We start from the raw sequence: 14,525 nt of genomic DNA, 5'->3' as shown, positions 1-14,525 counted from the left end.
AGGCCTCGACTCTTCAGGTTACAATTATGAAACTTTACAGAAAGTTTTTACCAATTTGTCTGTCAGAGTTTTTCCAGCATTGTCAGTCTGGTAGCATTGAGCTGCACTGACTGATAAATAGCTGCATAGTGTTGCCAAACAAACAAATTCAAAATAATTGGGTTTTCCAGACGGGCACTGGTAGAACATGCAGACAGCATAATCACAGGCACTTGCATTGTCATGAAAGAGGTGACTGTAGAGGAAAAGTAAAATAAGGGATTCAAACAAATATTTATTTGCATCTTTGTTGTAACAATAAAGTTTATTCATTCATGGCACTTTAAAACTAAAGCTAAATCAGAAAACACTGAAGCAAAACAGTTGAAATGCATGACCTGTAGTAAATGTGAGGAAGTGTATGGGTTCATAACAGTTAACAAATGAACAAATAGTTGATCATGAGCGTTCGGCATAGGTCAAGGCTGTGGTTTGCCCTGAGGTTGTGTTGTGCTCTGCATGCACTATTATCTGCCTTGTGTGCCTTACATTAGATTGTTGGTTTGTTACATTGTTTGAATGCAACTTGTCTGTGAAAATGTCTGAGTATTATCATTATGTGTACATTTTAGGTACCTGTGCATGCTTAGTGAAGAACATGTTTACCCTATGTACAAGGTCAGGCACATAGTTCATGATGATGATGAGTACTAAGATTTGGACTAGCATGAAAAGCAATACTTTCTCTTCTCTTCTCTTCTCTTCTCTTCTCTTCTCTTCTCTTCTCTTCTCTTCTCTTCGGAGACTAATCGATAAAGTCTGTCCAGCCCGTCTGTTTTTCTGTCTGTGGTAATTAATTGACCATCCTGTCACTCCACATGTTTTTAGTGGACATGCGCTTGGTCTGATGGACCAGACAGAAGGATAATGTCTGACCTTTTTGGCTGATCTCTCACTTAGAGTACATCCAGTGTTTCTGCTGAGTCCTGTCAGGCAGGGACAGAATGGAGTTGGTGTTGTACCTGGGCTCGTGGGCCATGGAAACAAAGGATTATATAGTAAATAAGAAGTGATGTGCAGGTATATAGGTTGCTTTATATGGCTGATAAAAATTCATTGCTTGGCTGGGTACCACTGATGCGGAACACAGACGGAAGAAGTTGCTGTTGGAGAAATCCACATATGGATTCGCACTAGCCTTGACAGAAATATAGGCAGAACCGCAGGAGAGAGTGAAACGAGGATTTCTGAATTGTCTGATTACTTTCTTGATGCTTCTCGCAGGTGCATAAAAACAAGAGATGACAAGAATGCTAAAACTCAAATAGACTATTTATCTATGCAGCAAACAGACCATACCAATTAGATTATTCATTTCTTTGAAGCTACACCGGATTTTGTGCATGTGTCAAAACACTTTAGGCTCTGGGAATGGTTCTGGACATCCATTTAAACACAGTTGGTCCTATCTGTGTGTGTGTGTGTGTGTGTGTGTGTGTGTGTGTGTGTGTGTCAGAGAGAGAAAGAAAGTGAAGAAGAGAGAGAATGAGACAGGTGTGGGCTCTGGGTTATTAGGCCAGGTAAACAGAAAAGGGTTGTGCAACTCTGGCTGATAATTCACTGACCTTTACATTTTACACTCTAATGCATCCTAATAGGCCAGTGGATCCCAGCATGCCTCCTTTCTTACCAGCACACTCAGGCATTATGTTCCCCATTTACCACACACACATACATGCACATGTATGCACAAGTACCTGGTTGTCTGGGAGATCAAAGCTGCCAGGAGGTGGAAGAGCCTCAGCCTGTCAAATTACTGCTTTCTTACCCGAAAATAATAAGTAGCACATTTTAGAAACTCCACACTCAGCGTATAAATTCTTTAAATATTTATCTGTTTTTTTCCATTTAGTTAAATCTTTACAAAGAACAAGCAGAACTTTGGATTTTTTATACCACTTTATATCACCAGTTTGATAATGAGATTAGGTTAATACAAATGTGTGAAATGGGTACAAATAATACTTGTATCTTTTTTTATTTCTTTTTGTTTTGTTAGCCCACTTTTTGATAACTCTGACTGACTGAGCCCTGCCAGAGGTGGCCCGCACCATGCAAAAGGATGACCGGTCCGGGGACGACAGCCAGCGGGACAGCGTGAGTGAACACCAGCTTTGCAATTTTTGCAGTTTTATTGATTTTTTTTCCTTTTTACATGCATTTACATCTCAGTAGTCTCTATTTTCTCTCTTCATAAGCCAAAAACATTCTGTTGTACAAGTTCAGTGTCTTGAAATACATTTTTAATCTTTGTTTTAAATCCATTTCTTGGTCTATCATTTTTATTTCTTTGAAAAGCCAAACATGTTCAGGAAGTAGTTTTTGGTTAATGGTGGGATTGGTAATTTGTGCACTTGTACACCACAGAATTTGTTTAATTTCACTGCCACAGTGTATGCACAGCCTAGCCATCTCTGAAGCTGACCGAAGCTGGGCTATTGGGATTTTGAATGTTGGTATATGTGTCGGAGTTGTTGCTGCAGGTTTGCATCCATGCGAGCACCATCTCTGCTTGTTCTTGGTGCAGATCTGACTGGACAGAGGTATCGAGGTGCTCGAGCCTGTACTTTTGCTATTCTCACAGCAGCACACTGCCCTGCAGCTGTTTCAGCTGGACAGTGCACGCCCACATACTGCCAGATCCTTGCTGGATGAGAAGCATAATCAGAGACTTCTTTAGCCAGCATTTAGTCGTGATATGTCCACTATGTTCTGAGCATGCCTAGAACATAGTGGGTCAACGTGTTTATCCGAAGCAGCTACTACCATTGCACAGTCACACTCGTTCAGGAACAGAGAGCAATTCCTCAACAACAGATCTGGACACGTGTACAGTCCATGCTCAAATGGGTAACTCACATTGAGAGGAGGATATACCTCAAATTAAATGTACTAAATATGTACATTTTATAGGGTTGGTCTGTAAAATCTAGAAAAAAAACAACTTGTGATTTTAAAAGAATAAGAGGTCTATTTTTGTAAGGGTTAGGAAGATAGGGCATTTTATTTTTTATTTTTGAAAACATCTTAGTCTTCATAATGTGTTAATAAAACACAAATTCCCTTGCATGCCCAGACGAAAATGGCATTTTAATGTTTGCTATAAACCTGCAATATGAGCATGATTTCTTTCAAATGAACCTCATATAAAATGTAGTCCAGCCTCAAAGATCTCCATATGTACACCTTTGCCTTCATGTATGTTAACATTAGCTTTATAAATAGCAGAGTCAATGTTTTTCCTACACAAATTAAATCTTTTTGTTCATCACTCGGGGATTAAAGGCCAGTGGTTTCTTTTAGATGATGATAAAGAGCTTGGGTTACTTTAGAGCCTGGGACTGTTATACGTAAAAAGCTGTACTGTTGACTGACAAATGTTTTTCACCTCGGCAATCATGTTTTTAGGGTTTAATTAGTCATGCAGTCATCATCAGCAGTGACTCATTTTATTTTTAATTTTCCTCGATGATTATTTTCATTCCAAAGTAATTGGTTGGTTCATTGAATGTAAAAAAAAAAACAACTTTTCAAGAGCCTGACCTGATGTGACATTTCTCTTTATCCATTACAAAGCAAAGACATACTGTGAGATTCTCTCACTTAGCATGACAAGGCAAATTTTCACAAGAGAATATTAATTTAGATTCTGTTTGCAAATTGTTCCTTAAAATGGTTTTAAACCAGTTTTCTGAATATTTGCCAATTATTCTTCCCTCAGTCGACTAACTGATAATCAACTGATTAGTTTTGCACCACAAATACAACACAACTAACAAGCTTACTGCAGACTGGATATAAAACATATTAGTGGTCTTGAGCAATAGTTCTCCAGGCTTGCTAAAGGTCATCCAAAGATTCTCTTTGGACATCAGATGCTTTTTCACATTTGCTTTTATTTCAGTCCACTCCTTGAACCAGACCATTTTCAGGGTAATGTGATTTTTTTTTTTTTTAAGCCATTTACCAACCTATGAATCGTAAAAAGGCACCTAACAACACAAAAGATGAAGTTGCTGACCTAAAAAGCTATCTACAGCAGATGAACAGTATCTGAAAGTCATGCTGTGAAAAGATTCAGCGAAGACCTGACCGATCACTGAAACCTCATCAGAAATGGTCTCAGTGGAAGGGTGGCTGTGAAGAAGCCGTTCCTAAATATGGGAAATAGGGAGAAATAGGGAGGTGAGGTATGCCAAATGACACAAGCACTGAACAGAAAATCAGAGGCAACAGATTTTAGGAAATGACGAATCCAAAGTTGGAATTTTGGTTCAAATCACTGTCAGTATTGTACAGACGAGCTCTGGAGAGAGGTGCAGTATTAAGTGTCTACAGCCATCATCTCGGACATGGGTTGGGACTGTGTTTCAGCCAGTGTTGTTGTCAAAATTAATGGCATCATGAACATGAACTATAGAGTGAGATTTTAAACCATCATTAAATACCATCATTTTGCATCATGACAGTGATCCCAAACACATTACCAATGCATTAAAAAACACACAGTGCAACACTGTCAGTCATGATTGGCTTCCCCAGAGCCCAGACCTCAGCATTATTGAAGCGGGGATCATCTTGACAGAGAATGCAACAAAAGGAAGCCAACATCCAAAGAAGAGCTTTGAATCCCCTTCATGAAGCCTGCAGAGCTATTCCTGAAGACTACTTAAAGAAATCCCAAGAAAGCTTGCCTGTGATAAAGAAAAAAGGTGGTCATACCAAATATTGTCTTTCAAGCGTTTTAGAATGATACAAACTCTGCTTTTGTCTTATATGCTGCATTTCCATTTAAGTTCGCCCGTTTGCAAATGATGGGTGGCTCAAGACTTTTGCACAATACTGTATATGCACACGTCATTTGTATTCATTAAGAGAAACCAGCAAATAAGACATAAGCAAATCGATTCATACCTAATGTTTACCGAGGTCATCAAGTGGACAAATGAGCTGCAAGGTCATTTTCCAATAGGCCTTCATACAATCTGACATCTTTTTTCAACCACAGGAGTCGCCCTCTGCTGGCCATTACAGAGACTGCAGCTTTTATGATTTTTTTTGCTTTTCAGACGGAAAAGCTAGGCCCATCTTTTACATACAGCCAGCGAAGCTAACTCATAGCTGTATGCTCTTTGAGCATACATTAAATCCTTATTGGCTGTCATGTACGCTCAGACAGCATGAATGATTTCATTTCTTATTTAGACATCCTGAAGTATTTATACTTTACAACACAAACTCTACACATTTCAAAACTGGAATTTTTATTTCATTGCACATCTCCTTCATCACCCATCCCCCACGACAGCTACACTACCACCTAAACAGAATATGTCTGTGCTCTCACATAATGTTCCCTGAGCTATGTGCAAGCTGCCCATCACTGACCGCTGTCCATCTGGATTTTTAACTGGCAGCTTTCTGGTAATCCTGAAAAACAAGAGAGGTCAGAGATCAGAGATCCCATATAGCAGGAGAAATAAGAGGGTAGATAGCATTGCATAGCAGCAAACAGTAGCAGGATTACCCTCATATGTATTAATGAAATATGCAGTCATATAGTTGATAAATTGGCTCATCCTTAAAAATCACAGAGACCTGTGACACTTGTTTTAGTAACAAATTGTTTTCTATTAATTTCATTTTTTAAATCAGTCTGAAGATGTTTCTCTGAATTTTTTTCTCTTATTGCTGTGTTTGAAAATAAGAAAGAAAAACTACTGATGCTATATATCCAGTCATACACTTGAACTTGGGTTGAGGTTCAAATGTTGGGCCACGTCTTGGCTCTTTGAAACATCAGAGAGGAAAATAAAAACGGAACATTTCTCTTCACAAAACACTGTAGTGGTGTAGTGGGATTATTAGCCAAAATATAAATGACAGATTTCAGCTGAGTAAAAAAATGATACTTTCATTCCTGTTGTAAATCTGCCACATGGTTTTCATTTCTGTGTGAATCATAGTGAAAGATTAGATAGAAATGTCAAAATGGCTATTACAGCCTGGCGCTTATAGGTTCCCACACATTTCCAATCTGTCTTGGTATGTATTATTATCTACCTTACAGTTCCAACGACATGATGTGGGCTGCGAATGCATGTAAATACAGCTTTCTGCACTAAACTGTGGATTTTAGTCTGCAAACTGCAAGCTTTACTTCACTTGAAGGTCAGTGCGCTCTGATGAGCTCCCTGCATCTCCTTTTGGGAGATCTAAGGTCAAAGGTCATCATCTTAACAACATCCAAAGGAACAGCTGCCTGCAAGATAGATCGCTCAAACTGATTCATAATATTGTATTGAATCAAGGAAAGCATGTTGTCCCATTGGCACATTATTTAAAAGGGTTACTGGAAAAACTGATAATGACAAGAGCAAATGACCTTTGAAATGGAATAAAATAACACTACTAATGGGACAAAAACTGGCTGATGAGTCACATTTGGTGTCTCTGGTGGGGCTGTAAAACTGCGCTTTACTAAAAACAAAAACATGTCCAGGGGAAATATGATTAAATTATTTTTTTTCTCCCTTTGTTATTAGTCAGAAAGTACTCCGACGTTATTGCGGTGATTAAATAACCTGTGTGAGATACGTGCAAGATTTCTAAGTAGCAGCAAGGGACAAGGCGAGATGAGCAAGAGTTCATGTCACATGTGCATGTGATTAATGGCTTCATCAACTGAGACAGAGCGAAGAGAGCAGACCACTGGGTTAGAGACGAGAGAGAGACCGTTGGGAGACGTATGGGTGGGACGTGAAAAGAGGACAGGTAATTAGAGGGGAGAGGTGGGAGGTGTCGTGAAGACAAGAAGCGGGTGTTAAAAACAAACAGAAGCAGAGATGCTTCCTCATCATCCTGAGGGGCATATTGAGGTAGAGCAGGGACACAGGCTGCGCTGATGAATACGTTTTGCAAGGCTCTCGGGGGCTGTCCAATCAGGCGGCGCCATTGATGAATAGTCATGAGTCACCTTATCAGCATCACCATGGTTACGCAGATGTAACTGTGGCCCTGTGAATGTGATGAGGGAATAGAAATGGGCCAAACGCTGCTCCCGTCTCCTTCCCGCGCACATCTTGATCACCAATTAGAGCCCAGCAGGGGAGCTTCCAGGCCATGTGCTTTTATCGAGGACAAGGTAAACAGGTTTGCAGTGAGGTGAGCGGACAAAGGGGCGCGGTGAAGGTAACGGTTAGAAATTTAATGTGTCTGGAAGAGTGGTAACAGGGGAGGGAGGTACATTTCAATTCAAGCCTAAATCATTTGATGAGTTAAAAAATCACATTAAAGCCAGTTGTCACACAGCGCGTACAGGTGAGAGCTGGCAGGACGAGCAGAGGGGAAGTGGATGACAAGATGTTTAATGAAAAGAGCTGGGAAATTAAATTGAACAGGATCAGAGGAGGAGAAGCGGAAAAGTGACTGAAGGATGAGCACGGCAAGAGACAGCTGCAGGATATGAAATAAAGAAAATGGACAACAATGTAATGGAATAAAAGGATCGGACAGCACGTAATGATTTATTTAATTCTCCGTCCTCTTTCGCCGGCGTCTCATGAAAGGCAGCGGAGCTCTGAAGTGCAGTTTCAAGAGATCATCAGTTGACAAAAGCTGAAAAAACAAAGCCACTGCTCTGACACTTGTTGGAATCCCTCTCATGATTAAAGATTAGAGGCTACCCACCAAAGTAATTCAAGCAGTATTTTGTTTTTAATGTTTAGCACATTAGCATAATGGCAGTTTCTCTTTGCGTTTAAACCGCTTTCAACAAATATTTTCACTTAAATGAATATTTTTTTGCATCATGCACAGCAGGGGTCACTGACACACCTGACACTAGCGGTCTCCTTATCTCTGATTTGTCTGGTCGAGTGCAAACGATGTTAATTGATTTCGAGCTACTGCTTATCTACCTGTTTATTTATTTATGAGCAAGGGGACCAATCTCCTGCATATTTGAACATGTAATTAGATTAGCAGCTCAATACAAAGGGGACATACTTGAGCACTCAGGGAAATTATGTCTGTTTTCCTCTCAACCCTGCCAAAACTTGGCTTAGGTGAATTTGTTTTATCTGTCTGGAGCCTCATTTATGAAACAGTGCACTGGAAGCATACTAAAAGTGGACATGTGCACAAAAGCTGAAAATGGCGTGCCCCAAAAAGGAATAATCACATTTCTGAAACGTGTGCTCATACACACCTGCATGCAATGTTCCCGTTATAAACCGCAATCCACCTGGAAATGTGCTCATGTGGACCAGCCTCATGTTCTGCCTTCTTGATGCCCGTAATCAACCATAAATGGTCAAGGCAAAGCACCTGGTGAATACTGATGAACTGAAATAAGCCTGCTGATCAATGGCTCTTCCAGTCCATTTATACTCCAGTAGTGCCCGCGTCCCTCATGCAGCTTTGCAAGCAGTATTTCCAGGTTTATTTATACAGCACCAACTGACAACCATCTTAAGGTGCTTTATATTATAAGGTAAAAATCCTGCAATGTTAGAGAGAATCTGATTCTCTGATGCTCTGTGACTAATCACTCAGCGACCGTGGGGAGGAAAAGCTTTTATCTAAAAGGAAGTGACATCCAATAGAAGCGGGTTAAGAAGGGACAGCCAATTAGTAGGCTGAAAGAAAAGGGATCAGAGAAAAGATGTTGAAGCTGCAGATTTAGACAATCCATATGTGCATCTATGGGGTGTGGTGACTGGAAGAGGAACAGAGTGTGTTGCAGAGTTTTCAGTGCACTCTGTGCGCTGCACGACACAGTTGTGTTTACAGACACAATTTTAAACACAAAAACTGAACCACAACTAATCAGACTAGTTATACATGCACAGAATTAGGAGATTAAAGCTACCGAGACTTTGATCTGCAGTTATTTCATTAACTTTCTTGTCTTGAATTTCTACAACTGAAAGTCATTATTTTAGCCCGTGTGAAGTTAAATGGAGTCGGCCTGTGTTCACAGTTGATAGGTAAAGTCAGGCAAAACCGTCCTAAATCCACCTGCCGCGTTGCGCAACTGCAACTGCTCCACAGCTGCCTCACACCACAGGTGTGAGTGAGGCAGCATACAGGCCGACTTGCTCTCCAGTGCTCCAGGAGTGGGAAATGTGATAGTGAGACAGCACTGATGAAATACTGAGTGGAATTTGATTTGAGATTTCATATATTTTACAGTTAAAAGGTGCTTGCCTAATCCCACACACGCGAATAAGACTGCAGGTTTGACTGTTAAACCAGCTCTGAAGTAACGTGCAGTTAAAAGTGAGACTAAATGTGTGAGTCAGGCTTTCATATATGTGTACTGATTTCATTTTATTCACAAATGCACCATCTGCCTTGTCAGTTTCCTCTGCCTCTCAGACGTTTGTGCACATGAATGGATCAGAGTTTCTGCCCAGGTGCGCACATTGTCCCATCAAGTTTGGTTTTGTAGGCACCAACATGTGCGCGGAAAACGGCAATGACACTTTCAGGCCTTTTTTTTTTTTTTTTTTACATTGCATTTGAGGCCTCTGGTCTTTATGTTAGCTAGGCAGGCTTGACATTTATTTAGTCTTCTACACTGTGTGTAAAGAAACATTACCACCTGCTCGCCATTCTCATTTCACAGCCTGTTGACTGCATTTTAAGTGTGATTAATCTTGCATAAGATGTTTGGCAGCGTGCTAGTTCCGGATGTGGGTTTGATGCATGAAGGGTGTATAAACTCTGCCAGGGAAGGTCGGCACAGTGGCTGCATGGAGTGATGAATCTTGAATCTGTTAAGTGTCAAAATTGACCAATATTTAATTCATGGATGACACATTGATCATGTTTGCGTCAAAGAAAACCCTCAGGGCATTAATGCTCAATCTTCAGAACAGCATTATTGTGCACGGATATAAACACTGCAATAAGACTCAGATATATTACAGTAGAGTGACCTTTCCCCTTTGCACAGGTAAGGAAACGCATTTTGGATTTCAAGTATCTTGACCCTATCTCTTCCAGTTTTCAGTTTTATCAAGCTTTGCCTTCTTGACTTTTCTGCAAAGTTTTCTCCTCCCAGTAGGTTTCAGGCACTTCCAGGGTATTTCATCTCATTTTATTATTCTCAGGCCAGAGCATCACAGAGCCATGCTTGAAGCCAAGAAAAATCTGGTCTTGTCCCTCCCAGACATTTATTCTTCTGCCTTGAGGCTACCAGATAGGGGGCTCTTTGAAACAAACTGATTCATCTCCCTCACCTTCAGGGTGACATGTCAGTACAACCAGGCTGTGGCTTCTTTATCACGCACCTTCTAGTTTTCTCTCAGTAATCTTTTTTTTTGTGCACATCCTGTTTTGTCCAAAATGCTGCAGTGATAGCAAGTAAACAAAAGGATGCACCGCTGCAATGTGTCTGTTTTGCTTTTACAACTTACGGTCTTAGTGATGTTGCAAAGTTGCAGACTTGTTAGATTTTTATATGATGCATGCATGCAATGTCTCAATAAAATATACATGTTTATTTGAACTGAACTGAAATGTTTACTTGAAATAGAAGGAAAAAGAAATCCTGTGGCTTCATGTATGACATGAATGTCTAAGAATAGAAAGACAATTTGCATATAACAGCAGCTGCAGATGCCTAGCAGGGAGGGAGGTGTTTCAGAACTTGCCCCCCGCCACCCTCTTCACAATTGCAAGTATAGTAGGAGGGAAGTATGATGTACTATTAACGCCATCTTTGTGCAGCTGCTTTCACACTCTGCATTTCACAAAGAAATGTCAGTCATTTTCTAATGAGTGATCAAGCCTCAAGGCCTTCACAGAATCCCTAGAGATGTACACATTTTCTCTTTCAATAAAAACCTTGATGTCAACGTACAATAAAGCACGTCTAGTCTCGAATGCACTCTAATATCCTGGTACTGTAAATCCCCAGACATCCCATGGTGTCACCTGTTGTCTGCATCCAGTTGGAATCCCTTTGTGTTTTGTTGTTTTTCCTTGCGCAGCTTCTTTTTAATATTATTAATAAAGGTGCTAAATATAAATAATACAGATTTGACAAGTATAGACGATCCCAGACCACTGCACCCCTTCTTCACTTTCAGAATATAATACAGGGAAAACTGCTGTGATCACTGTGTACTGTGGAAGATGAACTGAAGTTAATTTTTATTACCCCACGGGATGCTGTGTTTTACAGCTACATTAACCACTAGGCCAAGCAGTAAAAACACACCTGGTTGTAAATGCCAGTAACTCTCACCATGGAGCCAAAGATAAACCTGCGTTGTTACAGCGACCCTTTTACTGAGCAGACAAACCTGTAAGTGAGGCTTTCATACTGAAGAGTAACATGCTGTAAGCTGTGGTTATTACAGTATCTGAAATAGACGCGGTTGCAAACAGTATGCATTCTGCATTCAGAGCCAGAGTAGATTAAACCTTTCTGTTTTTTGCTTCAAATGTGTTGGTGACTTCCTGAAAGCTCACTATGCTTTCAGATAAATGTGAACTTAACTGTTTTTTTTTTGTTTGTTTTGTTTTTTTTAAACCAGGAGATTTACTGCATCTTCTGCAGGTATCTCTCTTCCTTCATCTCCTCTCTCAGTCCCCTGCTCTCTTCCTCCGTTTGTGTTAAGTTCTTCCCACTTCTGAGACTTCTCTCATTCCCCTCTGGGCTTCACCCAGAATCCATTTAAGATTTATTCTCCGATAAAAACCAATTGCTAAATTCTGAGCACAGAGATGAATGATGTGACTGAAGATGAGGGGTTGCACATACTGAGTATAGTGCAGGCTACCTTGGGCTTGAAATTGTAATGGTGCATCTCTGTATTTTATTCCAGCTGCTGATCACAGCCGCTTTGTTAAGTAGCTTATAGCAAAGCCACTCTGCTGACAACCTAAAGTGCTGACGGCTCTGCGACCCGATTCAAGATCACACACCTGTTATTTTACCTTCCACACACGAGTGACCCTTTTTAGTCCTTGAATGTCAAATGAAATAGCATATATTAATAAGCTGACATCGGAAGCTGAAAAGGTAATGACTGGTTCATCTTCTTCTTTTCTTTTAATAGAGAAAATAAGGAAATGGCCTTCAGTTTGCCTTTGGCAATGCTCAGACACTTTCTGCAGATGGTGTTGCAGGAAGACAAAGAAAGCAGCATCAAGGAACAGATGCAAAACAAACTAAATCCACAAAAAAAAAGAAAAAGGCCTGTTTAGATACCACTTTCAGCTGTTTCTACAAAAGCCAAGCCAACTGTTTTGTTTTGCTTTGTCTTAATCTTCCAAAAAGGTCAACCAATAAAAAAAGGGAGGCTAATGAAAAATTCTGTTTATGAAAAAGGGATGGCTTCCTGTTTGCTGTGGCCTAATTGACATGTATTAATTAATAAATTATGCACACGAAAGGGGGAGGAACAGTTTGAATCCTCAGTGATGTTACTAGAAATCTGAACTGCATGGAAATGTGTAATGTTTGATGTGCAGCAGGACCATTACTAATATGTAGCAGTGATAAAGAGTCCGTATCATCTGACTTATTCACAGTGCCAGAGGAAGAGACAGGAAGAGGACAGAATTAGCATGAAGGAAATGATATTAAATGAGAGTATGCGGCTATCCTTACATGAATAAATGAGACCTGCATGTGGGCAAAATAACTGAATAGTGCCAAAATTGAGCCACCTGCATATCTAAGAAGACTCACATCAATAGTCATCATCAAAGGCTTCAACATCCTGCAGAAAAGATGAATTTTTCTTTTTTTGTTAGATAAATTTCAATTCACATGCATTTTTGATCATTTCCATAATAAAAAAGCATAAAATCAAAGCAGAGTGTGAGCTCTGTATTCTCAACTATATTGCACAGGATGTTGATTGGTATCCAGATTACCCATTACCCAGCTGGAGGGATTTCCATTGGTGATACATACTGATGCACCTGTGTGGTCAAAGCATCAGACTGGATGAACATTTCCTCTGTTTCTTGCAGATAGCTCTTCTGTCAGCTGTAAGCTTAGGGCTCGAGTTGGAATATGACCCATTTTGTATTGATTTTTCTACTCCCTCTGTCACCAAAACCAAATTAAATGAATTAAGTACTTTTACTAGCAAGAAGAAGGGAGCATGTTACTTTGTCAGGAGGCGTAAGTGGGCTGATAAAATATAAGTATTTTTAAGAGTTTCTCTGAAGGGGATTTTTTTCCCCTTATAGTTAATGAAAGAAAGTAAATTTGCCAACTAAGTACAATCCATGGAAATTTAAAACACTTGAACATGTAACCATACTGACTACCAGTCCTCTATCCAAATGAATAGGGAGGTGGGGATAACTGTAATTTTAGTTAAGTGCCACCACATGGTTGAAACTCAAAAAACTCAAAGTTACTTCTGTATCATAATAGGCTTATATACACTTATTGACCACTTTGTTAGGTACACTCTTGTACCCTTTGTGCCTTCAGAATTCTTTGTGTTAGCTTTATCAAGGTCCTGGAAACACTCCTCAGAGATTTTGCTCCATATTGACACAATAGTGTCACATAAATGCTTCAGATTTGTTGGCTGCACATCCATGATTTGAATCTCCTGTTCCAATAAATCCCAAAGGTGCTCTATTGGAATGAGCTCTGGTGACTGCGGAGGCCATTTGAGTAGAGTGTCATCTTCAAAAAAATAGTTTGATTTGAGCTTTGTGATACGGTGTATTTCCTGCTGGAAGCGGCCATCAAAAGATGGGTACACTTGGGTCATAAAGAGATGGACATGGTCATCAATGATAATCAGGTAGGCTGATGTTCACTTGGTACTAAGAGGCCTGAAGTCCACCTATAAAATATCCCCCACACTGTTATACCACTAGCCTGAAGCGTTGATAGAAGGCAGGATCCATGCTTTCATGTTGTTTTTGCCAAATTCTGACCCTACCATCTGAATGTCAAGGCAGAAATTGAGACTCATCAGACCAGACAGACTAGTCTTTTACTGTCTGGTTCTAATGAAGCTCTTGTTTTCTGTTCTCAGCTGAAAGAAGGCACCGGGTGTGGTTTTCTACTGCTGTAGCTCACCTGCTTTGAGGTTTGACACATTGTGCATTCAGAGATGCTCTTTTGCAAAATTTTGTTGTAATAAGTGGGTTACTATTTCAGTTACTGTTGCCAGCTCGAAGCAGTCTGACCATGCTCCTCTGATCTCTGGCATCAACAAGGCATTTTCACCCAGAGAACCGCTGCTCAGTGGATAGTTCCTGTTTTTTGGAACATGCGCTGTAAACTGTAGTAGTGGCTGTGTGGGAAAATCCCAGTAGATCAGCGGTTTGTGAAATACTTAGACCAGCCTGTCTGTCACCAACATGCCACATTCAAACTCACTTAAATCGCCTTTCCCTCCCATTCTCATGCTCAGTTTTAGCTTTAAGAAGTCGTCTTGACCGTGTGCTTGCTTCCATGTGACTGGCTCATTAGATATTTAGTTTAACAGCTG

The 14,525-nt window shown here is 40.2% G+C and overlaps 1 protein-coding gene across 1 annotated transcript in view; it reads left to right on the top strand.

Moving 5' to 3' along the window:
* pde4d (phosphodiesterase 4D, cAMP-specific) overlaps positions 1-14,525 on the top strand; it is a 205,219-nt gene that overhangs the window by 18,295 nt on the left and 172,399 nt on the right. The window contains exon 2 of the mRNA XM_063490756.1: positions 2,039-2,136. Within this exon, the coding sequence (XP_063346826.1) occupies positions 2,092-2,136 (45 nt within the window). The 5' untranslated portion in view covers positions 2,039-2,091. The remainder of the gene's footprint in view (positions 1-2,038; positions 2,137-14,525) is intronic.

Source organism: Pelmatolapia mariae, linkage group LG12, assembly GCF_036321145.2.
Source record: "Pelmatolapia mariae isolate MD_Pm_ZW linkage group LG12, Pm_UMD_F_2, whole genome shotgun sequence".
Taxonomy (NCBI): domain Eukaryota; kingdom Metazoa; phylum Chordata; class Actinopteri; order Cichliformes; family Cichlidae; genus Pelmatolapia; species Pelmatolapia mariae.
The sequence above is the reverse complement of the archived record's forward strand: the minus strand, read 5'-3'. Positions and strand labels throughout refer to the sequence as shown.